At 39.1% G+C, this 18,774-nt stretch overlaps 2 protein-coding genes across 8 annotated transcripts in view; one reads left to right on the plus strand and one right to left on the minus strand.

Annotated features, from left to right (window-relative positions):
- Nucleotides 1–9,489, minus strand: part of LOC139944744 (lysine-specific demethylase 6A-like) — an 88,345-nt gene extending 78,856 nt beyond the window's left edge. For all 6 annotated transcript variants that reach the window (XM_071941808.1, XM_071941806.1, XM_071941807.1 and 3 more), the window contains exons 1-2: nucleotides 9,244–9,489; nucleotides 9,066–9,132 (exon numbers count right to left, since the gene is read on the minus strand). In XM_071941808.1, coding sequence (XP_071797909.1) covers nucleotides 9,066–9,132; nucleotides 9,244–9,317 — 141 coding nt within the window. In that variant the 5' untranslated portion in view covers nucleotides 9,318–9,489. The remainder of the gene's footprint in view (nucleotides 1–9,065; nucleotides 9,133–9,243) is intronic.
- Nucleotides 9,267–18,774, plus strand: part of LOC139944746 (neuronal acetylcholine receptor subunit alpha-10-like) — a 32,628-nt gene continuing 23,120 nt past the window's right edge. Inside the window, exon 1 of one of the 2 annotated variants that reach the window (XM_071941814.1) lies at nucleotides 9,267–9,360. Coding sequence is in view for 1 of the 2 variants with exons in the window: in XM_071941813.1 (XP_071797914.1) it covers nucleotides 16,385–16,460 (76 nt within the window). In the remaining variant the exon portion in view is untranslated. Of the gene's footprint in view, nucleotides 9,361–16,384; nucleotides 16,461–18,774 lie in introns of those variants that run through there. The other variant, XM_071941813.1, reaches the window with a different exon arrangement.

Below are 18,774 nucleotides of genomic sequence, written 5' to 3' on the forward strand. Positions count from 1 at the left end.
TGCTTATCCCCAAAATCCAGTGGAAATTTGGTTGGTAATCGTGTTTTTATCTAGAGAGATTTCATGCTTGGCAAATTTGTGTGCTTAGCAGCTCTATGAAAGTGGGCCCTGTGTGAATGTCGCTTATCTCTGATCCGTGAATGATCCAAAACGAAGCAATGCTGAATGGGAGAGGACCCATGAATGTTTCAATGCGATTTGAAATGGAGGAAGTGTGAAATGGCCTAATGAATGGTGGCACAACAATATCAAATGGGACAGGACAACCTGCCCATAATCCATTTGAAAGGCAACTGCCATTCCTTAGTTATTTTACTCAGCTGTGATATTAAAGTCAACACTACTGTGACTAAACAGATACAGCAGCCTGCAATTTCAACTTCAGCAAGGCCTTTTTCATTTTGAAAGGGCACTTCCATCGGAAATTCTTAAAGTCTCTGTGAAGGGACAACAAGACAAGGGGCACAAAAGAACATCAGAGGCAGGTCTGGGCCTGAAAGATTGTAACCAAAATCATTATTATAACTTTTTTCAATACCCTGCACAACCAGGACAACTACATGTATATGTAAATACAATTTCTATACATGTATGTATATTGTAACACTGCACATTCCAAAATGTATTTATTACAATTATTGTACATTGTGTCTACATTGTATCAAACAACTTCCTGCTACTGTTAAAAAAATCAATAAATAAGCAGAGTAGATTATCCATTGACAGCCTTGCATACTTCAAAGAAATTTACAGAATAACTTGGTTTATGGAACTTTAATTTGTCCTTTTCCTTTTCATTCATTCTCCTGAAGAGAATCCGAGACGATCGGAGCGCACTGATGGAACTTTGATTTGTTAACCATCAATTCTTCCTAAGATCGCTACAGCAAATAAAAAATAAAACAATTACAAGGCACTACTGCAAACCTCAATTGATTGTTAACCGTTCTGTCATAAGTTGTGTGATCACCCAAGTTTCTTCGTCCAACTTACATTTCCTCTTTCGTATCTTTGATGCATTTTCTGTATGTTTTAGTTATAGCCTTCGAAAAGACTCTACTAGGGTCAAAATGTAAGGGCCGTTGTAAAAAATATTACCGATGACGTCACCAAAAATACACTTTTACTAGATGACGTAATCATGTTGTTTTGACAGTTTTTGCAATTTGAATCATTGATTACAAATCTTGAGAACAAAGCAAGGTGTAATAATTGTTTTTTTTAATCCAGGCTTTTACTCACGGAAACCGAACACCTAGAGTTTGTTCACAAACTCTCAATGTCTAGTTCTTTTTTATTTTTAGAATGTTTTAGGCAGAAAACAATTAGCTATAAAACAAGTTTTAACACACTTGTTCTACTGTACCAGATGATTTTTGAGAGTGTTGGAAAGAACATTCTGTATGTATAATGTGAGTACTTTTTCAGACATCAATTTCTGAAAAACTGAGTCAGTTAAAATATGTCCAAGCTACTTCAAATTTAAGATTCCAAAATTTGCTAAGTTTGTGTAGGGGTCCAGGACTCTTTTGCCTTTTATCAAGTGGTACTCTTTTGTAAACATGTGACGTCTTGAGTCACAACACTGAAATGGCTCAACCAGGTACCCCGTATTTACCCAAAACCGTCACTGTCACAAATTCTCTTCAACACACCGACGGATATAAGAATTGTATCCTAACGTTACTACAAAGCAATAACACATTTCAATATGTGCTCTACTAGAAAAAAAAAACCTCCAGAAAAAAAAAATCAGGGCAAAAAAAAAATCAGTTCACATACAATAGAAAACAGTATAATGAAACATCCAAGTAAAAATTGAAAGTTTCGAGTGAGTACTTAAAGACGGACGGTACAGACCATTGCTCTAACATGTCTGCGTGATGTCACATTATTGATTCCAATGTTTAAAACAAAGGCCATCTCCAGCTCACTTTTTCGGAAACAAATTAAACAAAATAAATAACAAGTCCGATTCTGAAAATCACAGAAGAAGAGAGTTTAATTTTTTTTTTTTTTATTACAATTAAATCTGTTTATTCTCATGTGAAATGAAAACTTTTCAAATGAATTCCAGCAAAGATCACCTAAGCAGCCGATTTCAAGAAACGCAAGGATTAATTCTACATATATCTTGTGTTAGGATATGGGTTCAATGCATTTTAACGTCTATGGATACGGAACATACAATGTAAATCTTAAGTAAGGAAGAGTTTGGTGGAATCGACAGCTGGTCTTCAAATAGCATGTGCTTTGACAGTTAGAAAGCTATCTAGGATTGTAATGACTTTGCTTTTCCAAAAACAGAAAATGTATCGTTCTGCTTTACAGAAAAAGAGTTCTTCAACTAATGATTTCCGCTAAATTTGTATAGTGGGGATGCATTTTGCAGCCACTTTAATGAAAATGTCTGCATTGTCAAATCTACAAACAGATACTGCATGATCCCTGTTGAGTGACCTACTTCAGCTGAGCTTTCAATTGTCATACTCCTTGCACGCATTATTGAATCGAAGAAAAAAAGACTAGTTCACATATACACATGTACAGCATCTATTTCTATTTGTCTACGTACGTACATGAATGTCAATGCTCATGTACAACTGTACTGTACAGTATTGTTCTGTGTTAACCCAACCAAAAAAGCCACTATCATGTATTCTACAATGTATACCTGTCGTACACGTACAATATACGTACATCCATGTACAATTGTAATGTTGGTTAACATTTTACACAAGTACAAGTTGTACATTTTGTACGCGAACATACATAAGCATGTACATGTGTATTAAGTAGAAAAGTTGTAAATACGAATGTACACATACATAATGTATGTGTACAGATACGGGCGCTAAACCAATTCTGCACTATCGTCCAATTACGCAAACCATTTTAGCAGAAAGGATTTCACAAAACTTTCATGAAATCAGCTGCTGAACTGTTGTCAAATTGCAAAAATTCATGCACGATCGCCAAATTGTTCAAATTATTGTTGCACTATCGACATATTGCGCACACTATTCCTGCATTTTATCGTCAAATTGCGCAAACTATTCCTGCACAATAATGAGCCGATTCCACAAACCATTCCTGCACGATCGGCAATCGACAAACATCCCTGCAAGATCAACTTATTGTGGAAACCTTTTTTGTGTGAATCATTTCAGCACGAACAAACAAACCACTGATCTTGAACTTTAAATTTGCGTGCATGTAATTTTTTTTTTAAGTCTCTGATGGGTCTCCTAATCCTACATGTAGCTGTTTGTTTCAACATTTATCTTTATGCATTGATTTCTAGTGGGTGCCGTGCAAACCATGCTACCCTCAAGTCCAAAGAATTGTCAACCTCTTGCCCCTGATGGACATTGTACAACAATAATAACTCTCATGATAGCGCAGGGTCGACTCAATTATTGAGTCTTGGATACAAGGTTCTGTCATCTACTAAAAATGTAGTCAGGATGCCCTGTAACACAGAAAAAAATGCACTCAAAATGCTGTTACAGAATAGCTGACTTCTGGGTACCAGTCGCTGTACACTTTTGTATACACAAATATCGATATACTCGCTCCAGCGAAATGAAACGGTGGTTTGTGTTTTCGACAAAAGTATTTTCTCAACTTCTTTTGCCCGGACACTCAACAGTTTGGTCCAGGTATTTTGAAAATTTTGGACGTGCGCGCCTGGACAAAACCACGTGTGGAGAACCCTGCTGTATGTAGTGTGTGCGTATGCATACACCAATGATGTCATGTTGCATGCTAGCAGTTCATCTATCATTAAAAGCATAGGTTGATTTAAGTAGTGGTAATTTTGTAGTTTCAAAGAAAACATAGAGGCAGTGTACGGAAACCACTTTGCTTCGAGCTTGGCCTTGGTGTTATGTACATGTACATGTATATAATGACTAGGCTACTATTGTACAGTTGTACGCAGTAGACGTAGCTCGAGGAGCGAGTCTGTTGAGGTCTACATGTACATGGATAGAACACATCTAGTCTTGCAAATGGCGCAGCCAGGCCAAAGGTTTATAGTGTAACAAAAGTTGTAATGTTGGGTGCAATCTTGACCAAACAAAATTAATTCACTTAGTGTGCCATTTATTTCAGCACAAACTTTATTGTTTCCTTGCATGATTTTAAAATTTGCGAAGGATAGCTACATGTAGGACACAAACTTTTAACACTGCGCAATCTTTGTTGTTTAATCTTGTACATTGTAGGATCAGTTTGAATCAAAGTAGTGTTTGCTGAATTTAAAATTCTGTCTGAAGCAATACTATTGTTCAAAAAGAACGTCAACAAATAGGTCTGCACACAAATTTATAAATTTGCTTGGACAAATTTTTTTAATTTGCTTGGACAAAATTTATAAATTGCCTATTTCAAAGATGGCCCAAAGGTTATACTGCACATTGGTAAAAATATTTCAATAAAGTTTGTTTATTTTCCTGATGGAAGTGCCTATTGGTAAAAAGATTTCAATAATTGTTTGTATCTTTTCCTGATGGAAGTGCCCTCTTCTGGCAAAAAAGCAGCCTCAGTTGTTGTGAGGAACACAAAAATGGACAGCAAATACACAAAAACTTCTTTCTCTTTTTTATTATTTTTATTTACATCAAAATAAAGCAATAAATTCATCACGTTATGACAAAACTAAAACTATGAAAAAGGACTCACAGTAGTAAACAAGTTGGCACTTCAAAGGTACAAAAACTAGAAAAATTTGTGTCCCCAATTTAACCCCACTTCATGATGTTACATGCAGGTGGCCTAGATATGAAAGCTATAGTAGGCAGCAATGTACACAGTTCTCATTCCCTTCACAGTGTGTATTCCATCCATATAAACATGCATCACTCATCATGTATTGGCATATGCACTCCCTGTAAATAGCGCCACCAACTGACATTTGACACAGACATGACAGACTCTCCATGTACAGACAAGGAGGAAGAATGATTTTGCTTGATACAAGACATGCACAATTGTGGAGTCGCAGACAAACATGCCTTAATTTCTACGGACCACTCAGATACAAGGCAGCCAAGGGGGTTGGGTGGATCAATCCATCCTTTCTGCCTCTGTGATCCACTTCGGAATAGAGTGTTTCAGTGGCATTCATATGTACATCTGATTGAAAAGCACAGCTGTAGTACAGCTTGAGAATGAAATTATCTTAAAACATGAATGTACATGTACCATGTAATAAATAAGGGAATAAATGGGTAGCGACAAGTTCTTTAACGGTCGTTAAAAACCTGCAGGGTCGCTGCCGTGTGAGGGCCTTTATCGCACAGCAACGACACTGCAAAGTTTTAAATGGCCGTTTAAGAACGAGTCACTTCTCTTTTATTCCCATTCATAAATGCCTTTTCGGTTAAAAGGCATAATAAAGTAAGAAACTCTGTAAAACTTATCCGTTTCCAACGTGCTTGAGCTCTTTACATCCGTGTGTTGCATTGTAATTTGTTATGACTGAGATGACAGTTTCCGGATCCATTCGTGCACGTATAGTCTTGGTGCAAGACGCTTTCGTTTTTCTTTTCTTTCACACACAGCGTGACCAACTCACCGACAGCGCCCGCATCGCCTGTAACAAGAAACGTCTTGCACCAAGACTAGCGCATAGTATCCCAAAGCAACTGATTATAAACAGAGCTCTGGCTGGTCATTATCAACCATTTACACACCCCCACGTGACGGGCTCTCCACTAATAGGAATAGCAAAACTGTCTGAGGTATTAATAAATATAAATTACTGTACGCAATTTACAGTTGTCACTGTCACTGAAAAAGGACAAACATGTTCTCCTTGAATCAAGTAAATATACTCTTCTTCTCACACAAGAATGGAGAGTCTGATTGTTGGGGGATAACTGCATACTGTACACTCCCTACTCCTCAGTCAAAAGCTGTGTTCCCATTGGACTTCTCTTTTTTTTCTTTTTAAGTACCGTGACTTTTCTGTAGAATGACAACATTAAATCCAATCGGGACGCATGGTAAACTGCCTCCTGACGATGACTAGAGCAAGCTAGTCGAAACGTTGAGACCAATTCAGAACTGACTCCGCGGCAGTACAGTTATTTACGATCCTATAAGCTAAAGTAGTAGTCCAGTCTATTTTCTATACCATCCGCCCTGGTAATAGTTAAAAAGCAGGACAGTTCTTTTCAGAACTGAGAAGTCTCCCGAACCTCTGATTATCTACTCCACGACAGTAGAATAAAGCAAGACAGTTCCCTAAGAACAACTCTACCTGGCAAGTAGATACACACATGGTGTTACTGCAAACCAAATATACATTAAACTGCCCTTCCTGTCAACTTACCACGACCGTGATGTAAAACAGGCTAAAAGATAATTTCCGTGACTTGTTTTACTCATTTCTCAAAAACGTACAAAGCACTTGAAATTGACCAACGGTGGGAACGATCAAAGTAATGTACATGTACATGGGTAAACAAAACTCATTTTACCCTACTGCGCTGTGCGTTATTATGCCAAGCGCGCATCCTTAGCCATTAGGCCATGCGTTTTCGTATCACATCATGTGATTGGTTATCGGCCAATAAAACATCATAATTTGTTACCGAGGTACATGTATAACAATGTAAGTTGAAACTTGTGATTTATTAATGATGGAGGTCACAATGTACATCGTAGTCATCCCATACTACATAACTTGGGGAGTTTTTTTCTTTCTACAGAACTCTGAAAGCATGGAGTAAACAGTGCTTTATCAGTCACACACCAGTGTAAGAAAAAACATAGTCTACATCCCAGCGCATTAATTACATTATGAAATTTAACGATACTATGATATTTGACAATTTTATAATCTTTTTACTCATTGTCTATAAAAGACTGTGCGCACCTCTTAAAGGAACACGTTGCCTTGGATCGGTCGAGTTGGTCTTTGAACAGCGTTTGAAACCGTTTGTTATAAAATGCATAGGGCCTATGGTTAGAAAGATGTTTTAAAAGTAGAATACAATGATCCACACAAATTTGCCTCGAAATTGCATGGTTTTCCTTTTACTTTGCGAACTTACACGGTCGGCCATTTATGAAAATTGACTCCCATAAATGGCCGACCGTGTTAGTCGACGAGGTAAAAGGAAAACCAAGCAATTTCGAGTGATACTTGTGTGGATCATTATATTCTACTTTTAAAATATCTCTCTAATCATGCATTTTATAACAAACGGTTTCATACCCTTTTTAAAGACCAACTCGACCGATCCAAGGCAACTTGTTCCTTTAATTATATCTAATTTCCTCGCCTTGAAAGGAAAAACATCAATACAAATTAAGCAAGAAGGGCATGTTTCATAATTTCCAAATACTATAGTACAGATGAGAAACCTAAAGCAAGGAAATCAGCTGATCAACTGAAATATTGCATCCAGGATTTCTCACTATCAAAGGCTTTTCATATTTAAAGAAAGAAATAGATAATTGGGGATGTGCGCATTTATATCATACAATTCTTGAACAAACAGAAACTACTAAATGTTGTTTATCTCATGTTAAGTTACTCTTAAAAGAGTAACTTAACAAGTCAATTCAATCCATTGCACTCTGCACTAACGCTCAAATGAGAAACTCAGTACTCATATCTCAGTGTGTCAAAATCCATGCTAGTACACATGTCCAAGCATGATATGCGCGTGTTCCGACTGTACTGTGGTCTGGTGTGCCAACGTGGTGATTTGTCTGTTTACCATACAGGTATTTTGAGCAAAAGTGACTTCACTTCACTAGGACTAAAGCACATGAATAACAAACGTTATATAGTTTGGGAATACGCGCATTCAGTTCAAAATAAAATGGATGTAGGTCCATTAAATTGGATCAAACCCAAGTTGTGCAGATAACCAAACGTCTTTTTAAACTATTCCTACTTATATACGGATTGGTAAGGCTGTAAATTTGCGAGTGGAGGAGTTTGCAAAATGACTTGGTACACAAACAATCAAAGATTGGAACAGCCTCCCACGTATAATTATAGATGGCAACCCACTATCGCGCTCTGCATTTAGGCAAGAACTACTAACCCTATACGGAGCAAAATAATCGCCCCCACCCACGCGACGCGCAAGCTAAACAAAAGTTGGTGTGATGTTTCCTGAATCGATGCTTTGCCGACTATATAATTCAGATTCAGATTCAGTCCACCGACAATGCTGAATTTCAAACTATTGTACGTCCCAAACAAGATGCAAATGTTAACTTTTAAAATAAATGTGCCCTCATATGTTCCAAATTTCCAGTAGGACAAGTGTATTAATGAACCCAACCATGCAGAACAGCGGGCGATGTTCATGTCTTAAGTTGAGTCTTTGTTTACAAAATACAACATTGACTGTTCAGTGAACTATATAAAAACAGATCTTAAATATTTATCTCCACTTGCACAACCTACACCAAGGAAGATAACTTGTATTGTACACTGTGTTTGTGTGCTAAATGTGTCACCCGTGTGTTTCTGCCAATGTACACACAATTCGGTGAACTTTCTTCACCCCAAAATGTTTTTGTTTGAACCCTTCTGTAATTCTTGGATTTGCAGAGGTAAAAACCCAAATCTTCATGAAATTAATATCTTGTGTAGTCATATTGACACACAAATTCTCGGTCCTATGCAGAGAATGTGGAAATTTACACCATTTTCTGACGCCATGAACAAAGAAAACATCGGCCATATTCCATTATAATTGGCCGCCATTTTGGAACGTAGTATTCCATTCAGTTAATGGGCGATGGACCACCCATACAAAATACGTGCACACAACTACACACGCACACACAGCGTACACGTTTTTATTTCAATCCTCGAAACCACCATTTTGAATCCCTCTTCCCCACATTTCAACAATTTTACAGAAGTTTGTATCTTTCGGTAATACCAAGTGGTTTCATGCTTTCTTGAGGAGATTAGAAATAAGTAAAAATGCCGCGATATTTGGGGAAATCGTGGACCTGGGTATGACCCGCGGCCAGGGCGGATGGCCTATTTTTAGTATTTATTTTTTACAATTTCATGTTCCTACCTTCGTCAAAAGCGTTCTATTTTGCAGCCCTTCTGGTCCTTCCAGAGACAAAAATCCAAAAAGACGGCTGTGGGAAAAATATAAAATTTATGGAATTACCAAAATCGAAAAATTCAGAGCAAAAAGTTAAAATTTACAATGCAAAATTATAAAAACTTTCCGAGGTTAATTTCCATACCTGTCGAACTCAACCAACTCTGACTTTGCTGGGGTCAGGGAAGGCAGCGCAGCTCCGGCTTGTTCGCCCGCCATTTTTTCCGAGACAAAATTCAACCACACTGAGCCCGGACCCTAGGTGAGTTCCTTTGTAACCCAGTCATGGTGCAAAGCTTGGAAAATATCTCGCAGAAAGGCCTAAGTTTTGCCTTCAAGTTGGTCAAACCTCGCACATCAAAACAGAACTCGGACTTCCACGCTGAATATATTGTACATGTTCTGCATGTACCGTACACACTGGGGCCAATCATGGTGGGGAGAGTCTGTCACGTGGTATGGGTTACAATAACGAACTGATTCATTCTGTGCGTACATCCCCATGTATATTTTAACCGTAATGTACATCCATGTTTGTGGTAGTAAACACGAATCTTTTTATAGTCAGTTTTACCATGTTTTACTATCTTCGGAAACAAACATTCTTTCTAAGTCCTTTGAATATAAATTTTAAGCTATTTTAAACCTTGTCGAAGTTAAATAGCAGCCAGAGCAATATATGAATAAATCATGGATATAGCTGAATGGGCATGAATGGGACAGCAGAAATTATCAAAAGGATATTTTGAACGTTGATTGTTTTTTGTAGCAAGTTCAGTAGAAGCCATGTTGGGTGATGGGGCGGTGGGGGCAGGCTTTTGACGCCCCTTGTGTGGATTCCGCGGCAGCATGCAGCAACGGAGGAGGCGGGCACGCACGTTGTGAGGCCCAATCAAGACCTTTAGCATGCTGCCTCCAACTTGGTCATGTTCCTTGTATCGAATAACAATAATGAATGCTAATAATCATTATGCAAATAAGAACCAGACTCATTGTTTTTTCCAGCCTCAGTTTGGTTACTTTGTTATCAATGGGGGAAAAGCTAGAAGATGGCTGCACCACGATGGGTCTATTACTCATTATCCCCAGCCCCTCTTACATACACCATAGAGCAATATTACGACCAGTATGCTCACACAGTCTCAGTTTCCAAAGATTGTGTGAGCACACCAAAATTAAGAAGTAAGCCATCCTTGAGTCATCTAAGCCCCTTTTACTATTTATCGTTAGCCAAAATTTGCCACTGCCCCCTCCAACCCCGCCCTAATAATCTTTCACCGTGGACCCAATTATTTCATAAAGCAATGTAAGCCCGAAAACTTGCTAAGCGTAGAAAAGTTTTGCAGGTTACCAGCCAAAATTGTATCACGTTTACTTTGTTGTGTCCAGCAATGCCTCACTCCATTTGTGCCTAGGGCCAAAACATATTTTGTCAGGAAAAAATTCTTGCTGAACAGCTTTTTGAAATTGTGCCCTGGTGACACAGTACAGTAGGGGTGGGTTGGGGTGTGTTGTTGGGTTGTTTTTTTGTTTTTTTGTTTTTTTTGTTTTTTTTTGGGGGGGGGGGTTGGGGTGGACGGTATGGGGAGCTAGCTGTTGGTGTGGGGTTTTTTGGTGTGTGTTTTTTTGCGTTTGGTTTGTTTTGGTTTGTTTTGGGGGTGCGTTTGCTAATGTATTGCTTTTGTTTGTTTTGTCTGGGGTATAATTTATTATTGTTAAGTATTCAAGCCGTTAAAATTATTTAGCCTTTTCTGTGTTTTATTTTTTCTCTTTTCTTTTTGCAAAACTTTGATTTTAGTATCAAGTGATCGTTAATCGTTTAATTTTTAATTTGTTTTGATGTTCACCATGGAGATATCAAACAAGGATCTCTACATCAAATCTGAAAAGTGACTTCAAGAATCCAATGTGATCATCTATGGCAAGTTCAAAGCAAATACCACACTAAACCACGACTAAACTAAAAAAACAAAGACAGTCAATTATACGCATGAAACAACATACTGTCAGTTCCTGGCAGTCTCCATTCTGCGTTGACTGGTCAAATCGCGAAAAGTCGCGGTATTTTCAAAGCGAGAGAGGGCGCTAGTGCATTTATCGTGGACGCATTTATATATATTTGTATTGTACACAATTTTGTTTGGCGCGTGATTTATTGCCTATTAGTGTGGTGCACCCTCTTACGTTTGCTTCCATACGTTGTATTTTCTATGGTCTGTAAAGCAACACTTGCTCTAGCCAATGGCCTCAGACTATTAATTTTGTCATTCTAGTCTCGACTTGGTCTATAGACATTCTTTATCATGCGACTGCCATCTTGGTCATGTTCCGGCACTGTAACCAATAATAATCACAAAAAGGAACAGAATAATCACAAAAAAGAACTAATCACAAAAAGGAACAGACTATGTCTCCTTCCAGCCTCGGTTTGGCTACTTTGATTTGAATGCGAGAAAATCAAGATGGCCGCACCGTATTAAATAAAGGTCTACTCAACTGGTGCTGAAGTCCAAGCATGAAATAATGAAATCTGAAATATAGGCCTATCACAAAATTTATTAGTTTGATTATTAATAGTATAATATATGGTTCCCGGGCCGGACGTGTTGTGAAGGGACTATATGGCGCTGTGTGTGGGTTTGAATTCCTCACGAGTTTCCATGAAATAACAGTGGACAGGAGCGCATGATGGTAATCATCAATGACTGTACGTGTGGCAGACATGGTGTAGTATCAAGGGGAATTCCCATGGATCCACCATCATTCATTGAATGCACGGCCCATCCGCTCCATCTGCTTTTACATAGCGATTCATATGGGTTTTTTTTCTAAGCCCTTTGCTAAAAATAAAACAACAGCAAATGATCATCAAAGAAAGAGCAGTCATGTGAAGTTTAAAAATTAAAATGTGTTTTTAAAGGAACACGTTGCCTTGGATCGGTCGAGTTGTCTTTGAAAAGCGTAGTAACCGTTTGCTATAAAATGCATACGATTAGAAAGATGTTTTAAAAGTAGAATATAATGATCCACACAAGTATCACTCGAAATTGCGTAGTTTTCCTTTTACCTCGTCGACAAACACAGTCGGCCATTTTTGGGAGTCGAATTTTTGACTCCCATCATATTATGGCCGACCGTGTTAGTTCGCAAAGTAACAGAAAACCCACGCAATTTCACGGCAAATGTGTGTGGATCATTGTGTTCTACTTTTCAAACATCTTTCTAACCATTATGCATTTTCAAGGCAACGTGTTCCTTTAATCTAGTTTGAAAGGAAAGTGTTCACAGTCTGAGGGAACCACTATGACGATGGGGGGGGGGGGGGGGGGGGGGGCACAAACGGAGAAAGCTCGGACCAGGAGCTAGCTGCACTGTGCTGTGGATGATGAGCCGAGATGTATTGAGGAAGTTTGAAGTTTGGGTGTGATGAGTTCTTTGATGTAGGATGGAGCTATAGTCCAATAATAATATATATATCAATAATAATATGGGCGTCAATCGGGGGGGGGGGGGGAGGAACACACAATATCAACCCCCCCCCCCCCCCATCTTTTTGACCACCTTCATCTTTGCACTGTGTTAGACCAAACCCTGTGTCCCACCGTGGGCATTAATTCTGGGGGAAAAGGATGAAACAACTTTTTTTTGCCCACCCCCTCAAAATTGGCCCTAGATTACATCACAGTAAATCTAAAATGCAAAATTTTAGCGGGCCCTTAAGCGGGCCTGGACCCATGCCGTGTAAAGGCTTCACACTCGCATGCACACTCGTTTACTGATTTGCCCCCTAAAACTTGTGTCATAGATCTGCACCTGAACTTGATGCTGTTAACTCAAAAGGTTCTACTGCTGCTCACATTTTAAAAGCTTATGTTCTGTTCCATTCTGTTTGCCTCTTATTTGCTTAAGAATGCACCACAGAGCATCTAGAATGCAAAATTTTCCCGGGCCCTTAAGCGGGCCCGGACCCATGGCATGCCGTACAGGCTTCACACTCGCATTCTCACTCTTTGACAGATTTGCCCCTAGCACTTTTGTCTACGATCCGCACCTGAAGATGCTGTTAACTCAAAAGGTTCTGCTGCTGTTCGGTTTGCCTTTTATTTGCCTAAGAATGCAACACAGAGCATCTAGAATGCAAAATTTTCCCCGGGCCTTAGGCGGGCCCGGACCCCAGGCCGTAAAAGGCTTCCTGTTCAACTTTATAGCAGGCTCCATCTTTAATAAATGTGCCACACCCACCGCCCCCTCCCCCTTCCCCTGAAATCTCTTGTCTTGACCCTTGACGATGCTTGTGATGATAGGGATGAAACGCCGTCTGAGCATTATAAGGCAGAAACAATATGGATATTACAAAGCTATAATTGAGTTGTTATTATGTACACAATAACCATGATAGCAAAAATAGTTGCATCAGCTAGAAATAGGCATTAAATTCCAACATCTGCGAGGGGGCACATCACCCCTCAGACTACCTAGATTGAACCAGAGAGCATCTACGGCCTAAAATACTTCCCGAGGCCCTAAAGCGGGCCCCTGACCACACGCCGTGATGTGTCCCCCCCCCTCCCCCAATCTTTCAAGTCGGATTGACGCCCCTGGCAAAGGAGGGTCTTGAATTGGATACGTTGTCGAATGATTGGGGTAAATGTTTTCGTTGCGTTAATTAAAGTCTCATACCAAACAAACCATGTGGTTTTATACCTGAGGAGATCATCACCAAGAGCTTGATGAGATCACTGCTCTCGCCGGGACCGGATAGTCGTGAGAGCAGTATAGTCTTGCGGGGCCAGCAGTACAGTCTCGCGAGAATACCGCGGGGATCGCGAGTTTGGAATAGAGTCGGAACGCGACAGACATTAGACGACTTATCCACAAGTCTACGCCACCCCCCCCCCCCCCCCCCTAGTTGCAATGGGTTCCGGTGAGAGCTTGGAGATAACCTGAGATGGACTGGCATCCCATTAGGGAAAAATAAACATTTTCAGTCGTTGCAAATTGGCTCGGGACAAGCTTTACTTTGACTTTAGGTTGAATGGCTCCTGACTGGCAACCCCGAACAAAGATAATATTGACAAAATAGAGAGACAGCCAACTTTAGGGCTATAACTTGAAAAGCGCAGATGTGGCAGGAGTTCTCCCCCCCCCCAACCACCCCCTCTACTCACAACGAACTGTGTGCTGACTTCTTCTGATAGCGCCCTCTTTTGGACCAACCTCCTTCCCACAGTGGGACAGGATCTGCGGGGACAATTTTTCCTATAGAACACGGGGTCGCAGGTTGAAAGCTCACTCGAGTAAAAACATGTTTTCTGTTATCATCTCAAAGTTGAGTTCAAATTAATTACCCATTAGTGTTTATTCTGTGTAGTTTCTTAATTGATATAGCTATCAACTGTCAAAATATTATATAATTTGTGTGTGACCTCTCATTGTTTGCATGGACTTTGTCAAGGCATATTGGTAAGGAGATATAGGCCTACATGGATGTCGTTATCCCACGGAATTCTGTCCGCCGGAGATTTGGTCCCCCAATGGGAGCTGGAGAAGGATGATTCAAAGGAGGTTGCACAGTTTATTTGCCAGGGGGGTGGGGACCAAACCTCAGGGGGACAGAATCTTCTGCCACAGCGGAATTACATGTTACACAATGTCAACATTTATTACAGTCATTTGAAAAAGCAGTGGAAACATGTACACATTATTTTGTTTACATGAAAACAACCTATTATTTTGTCTGTATTACTGAGAAGTTTGATCCGTCCACACACATTGATATTGTATAACAACATTATGTTATTCCATGGTTCATCAACTGGATGAACTTGATAATCTAAAAAGGATAACTGCGCCCTCTTGCGAGTGACTTGGAAACTGTAAGTGTTTGATGAAATGTACAACCGCTCATTGGGGCCTATATTAAAGGAACACGTTGCCTTGGATCGGACGAGTTGGTCAAAACAAAAGCGTTTGTAACCGTTTTTTATAAAATGCATATGGTTGGAAAGATGTTTTAAAAGTAGAATACAATGATCCACACAAGTTTGCCTCGAAATTGCGTGGTTTTTCTTTTACTGTGCGAACTAACATGGTCGGCCATTTATGGGAGTCAAAATTTTGACCCCCATAAATGGCCGACGTGTTAGTCGACGAGGTAAAAGGAAAACCACGCAATTTCGAGGCATGTTTGTGTGGATCATTGTATTCTACTTTTACAACATCTTTCTACCCATATGCATTTTATAAAAAACGGTTACAAACGCTTTTCAAAGACCAACTCGACCGATCCAAGGCAACGTGTTCCTTTAACCATGTTTGAGTTGGTCATGTAGCAAGCTTGTCAGGATTGGAATGGGGTGTTGATTTTTATAGGGAGATTTAATTTGACTTCCAGGAGCTTCAATCTTTCCCTGATGAAGCTCTTCTGATGTTGTCAATCTCGTTTCCAATAAAATATTAGTTTCGATAATCCGCCATTCACAATGAGGTTTCGTATATCCCCTGGCTAGCTAAACCTCATGCCGTTGATTTGACGTTTCGGACGGCGTGGATACGCAACACCATAGCCTACTTTGGGAGTAATTACGAATCCCTTGCCTCATCATAGGGATTAAATTTAGCCTCCAACTAATGACAGTCAGATGTGTCAAAATGACTCGTGGTCCCCCCCCCCCCCCCCCCGAAGCTGAGGAAATAGACAACCCAATTTCTGTTGAGGTAGGCCTACAACCACGAATGGCACCAGTTTGCATAATACCCTATATATTAAGAAAACTTAAAATGTTCATTTCAAGTGCTCTATAATCGTTATGTGATGAACACTTTCCGGCCGCCACCGACTGGGTGGGTGATCGTCTCATAAGATGAAAAATATGACGTGTGTTCGTTCGAGGATGCATTTAGGCCTATTCAGCTATCATAGAAAGTAGAACTCGGTGTGATTTGGTTTAACTGATGAAGGAGACACCAAGACTTCCGATGTCAACCTGTGGATGATCAATAAACGCATAGACCATCTATAAGTAAAATGCGCTTACAGAAGTTAGGACATTGCATTCGCACATACACGTTAACCTAAAAAGTAATAGTAGGTTTTACCCGCCCCTTTCGGGTAGACCACCCCATCACCCACCTCTTTATAATGGAACATTCCGCAAGGAGCGGCGAACTCGCGGTGAATAACGAAAAGATTATATCAGATGCACTTGCAGCTATTGCTCTTGAATTTAAACGTCGCTGCGTCCGTCTGTGAAAACGTATAGACCCGTGTCTGGGAAACTTTTACAATGGTGGGTTTGAATACTTCCGGAAATATGGCCAACTTTGTGATGTTAACACTTTTACTGTTGATTGCGTTAAAGGGTGAGTATTTTAATCAGTTTTGTGTTTTGTCTTATCAAGTGTTTTGTAAGTTAGTACATCCACAAGTCTCGAAGATGATCGTTGCAATTATACACCGATTCTAGTAAACTCGTCGACGTCTAGCCAGTAAAATCAATGTTCTTTTGCAGGCCAGTTTGATTGATTCGCTTTTAAAGGCTATGACTTTCACCAAAAATAAATTGTCCCAAATCTTGTTCTTTTCAAGAATGAAAAACTATAACAAAGTGTACACCAAATGCTTTTCTTTGTTTTGTTCATAGCATAAAGCTAACTGTTTGTACCAAATTAAACAGTGTGGGCTTTATCAAAATACGTAAATAATCACAGACCCTAACTCTTTTTTTGTTTGCTATTCTTCTCTGTTCAAATTGAGAAAACGTTCTTCTTGAAAGTAATGATTACGGCTGTGGTCCACATTATTGCAATAAATAACATAATAGCAGCCTTAAAAAAAATCGAGGTTTGATTATACCATGTTCATCTTGGCGATATAGTTATTATTTTCACTGATGTTGTTTACATTTCCATGTGTTGGGTCTCAGTTGGAAGCAATGTCACATTGGGGCAAGCTTTTACTTAATTAAACAAGAGTCAATCCAACACCCATCGGCAAAAGGATGCCGTTCTTAGATAACAAACCATAACTTGCCCTGGACCATAATGTGACGTAGCACTAGTGGATTTCGTCTGAGGATTTGAAATTGAGCACTCGCTTGTGACTGAACCATATAACTTTACCATATATTAATCAAATCTGTTATAACCTATAAAACACTAGTGGCTTATTCAGAAACACCAATCTCAGTTTCTTATAAAAGTTAAGTTATAACTCGCTATAATACCTTTAAAAAATCAATATCATTGTATCCCTGCATACATAAATTGCACCAATAAAACATGCACAAAACAAAATCGAAAAAAGGGAAAAATGCAAGATTGGTTGGTTAATTTCCTTCGTTAAAATTACAGAGGCATGGTTAAATTCACAGGTCAAATATAATTTTACAAATGGTTTATTCAGAAAAGTTTAACTCGTAAGTTCAACTCGTAACCTATAAAATATCCCTTAAGACACAAAATGCACCAATAAAATAAAACTAGCAAGTTTGTTTTTTCCAAAAGGGAAATTGCAAGATCGGTTGGTAAATTCAAATCTAAATCACAAACGAAATGTCAATCTCAGTTTCTAATTAAATTTTTTTATTCGTAAGTTCAACTCGTCAACCTATATTTTAAAAACTAGTTCATTACATCAATTCAGAAACCGATAAAACTAGCATTTCTTTTTTCTTTCCAAAAATGGGAAATTGCAAGATCAGTAGTTGGTAAATTCACAAATTAAGCGTGAGGATACCTCAATGGTTAAAGTCACAGGTCAAATCTAACTTACAAAAGGGATTATTCAGAAATTAAGGCAAAACTCGGTTTCTCATATAAGTTTACCACGAAACTTATAAACAATACCTTTAGGCCTATGTTCATTTAGACACATAATGCACACACAGCAACACTATATTTTTTTTCCGAAAAGGGGAAATTGAAAGATCAGTTTGGCATTATTCTCTTCGTTAAAAGCATACCTGGGTAATTAAAGTCACACGGAGGAAATCTAGACGACAGTCGTCCCACAGGAGGACTACACACTCCAGGGCCCACTAAGCCGCGTATTCAGGTTGGGTCCCGAGTCGTTTTAATAGGTTAATACAACTACCTGGCACCACCGGCAGATGTTTTCCAATCCACTAATGTATGGCAAGATTAATCTTTGTTTTTCCGGGCAGTTTTAACGCTTCACGGAAGTATTTTATTGATTTATAAAGACACTCAAAGTCATGTCTTTAGAGAGTGGAAAGTTATTCTCCCTGCCTGAAATCCCTTCCCTAAATGTGGGCCGACTGGGAGATAATTAAAATGAAAATCTCCTTTCTCTTTTAATAAAGATGTAATCTGTACCGAAGCTTGCTGCCTGACAAAAAACTGAAATGTAATTTATTTGTACGGATGCGTGTTTTTTGTACATTGTGATGTAAGTAAGTACAACTGGCGTCACCGATCATTTTTAATAAAAGAGTGTGGCTGCTTTATACAATTGTTTTTACCTAAATGAAGGCTTGTATGTGAGACATTTATTAAACGAAAGTCGGTGCTTGTCGATAACATTCCCTCACTTGTTATTAAACTCTGCAGCAGACAGTTCTTTACTATCTCTCCTCGCCACAAGCATTATTTCCCACCCATTTCAAGCCTGTCTCTTTAAAACACAGCTCTAGCTGAGTTTGTTGCCAATACGTTT

The sequence above is a fragment of the Asterias amurensis genome, chromosome 12 (assembly GCF_032118995.1).
Source record: "Asterias amurensis chromosome 12, ASM3211899v1".
Taxonomy (NCBI): domain Eukaryota; kingdom Metazoa; phylum Echinodermata; class Asteroidea; order Forcipulatida; family Asteriidae; genus Asterias; species Asterias amurensis.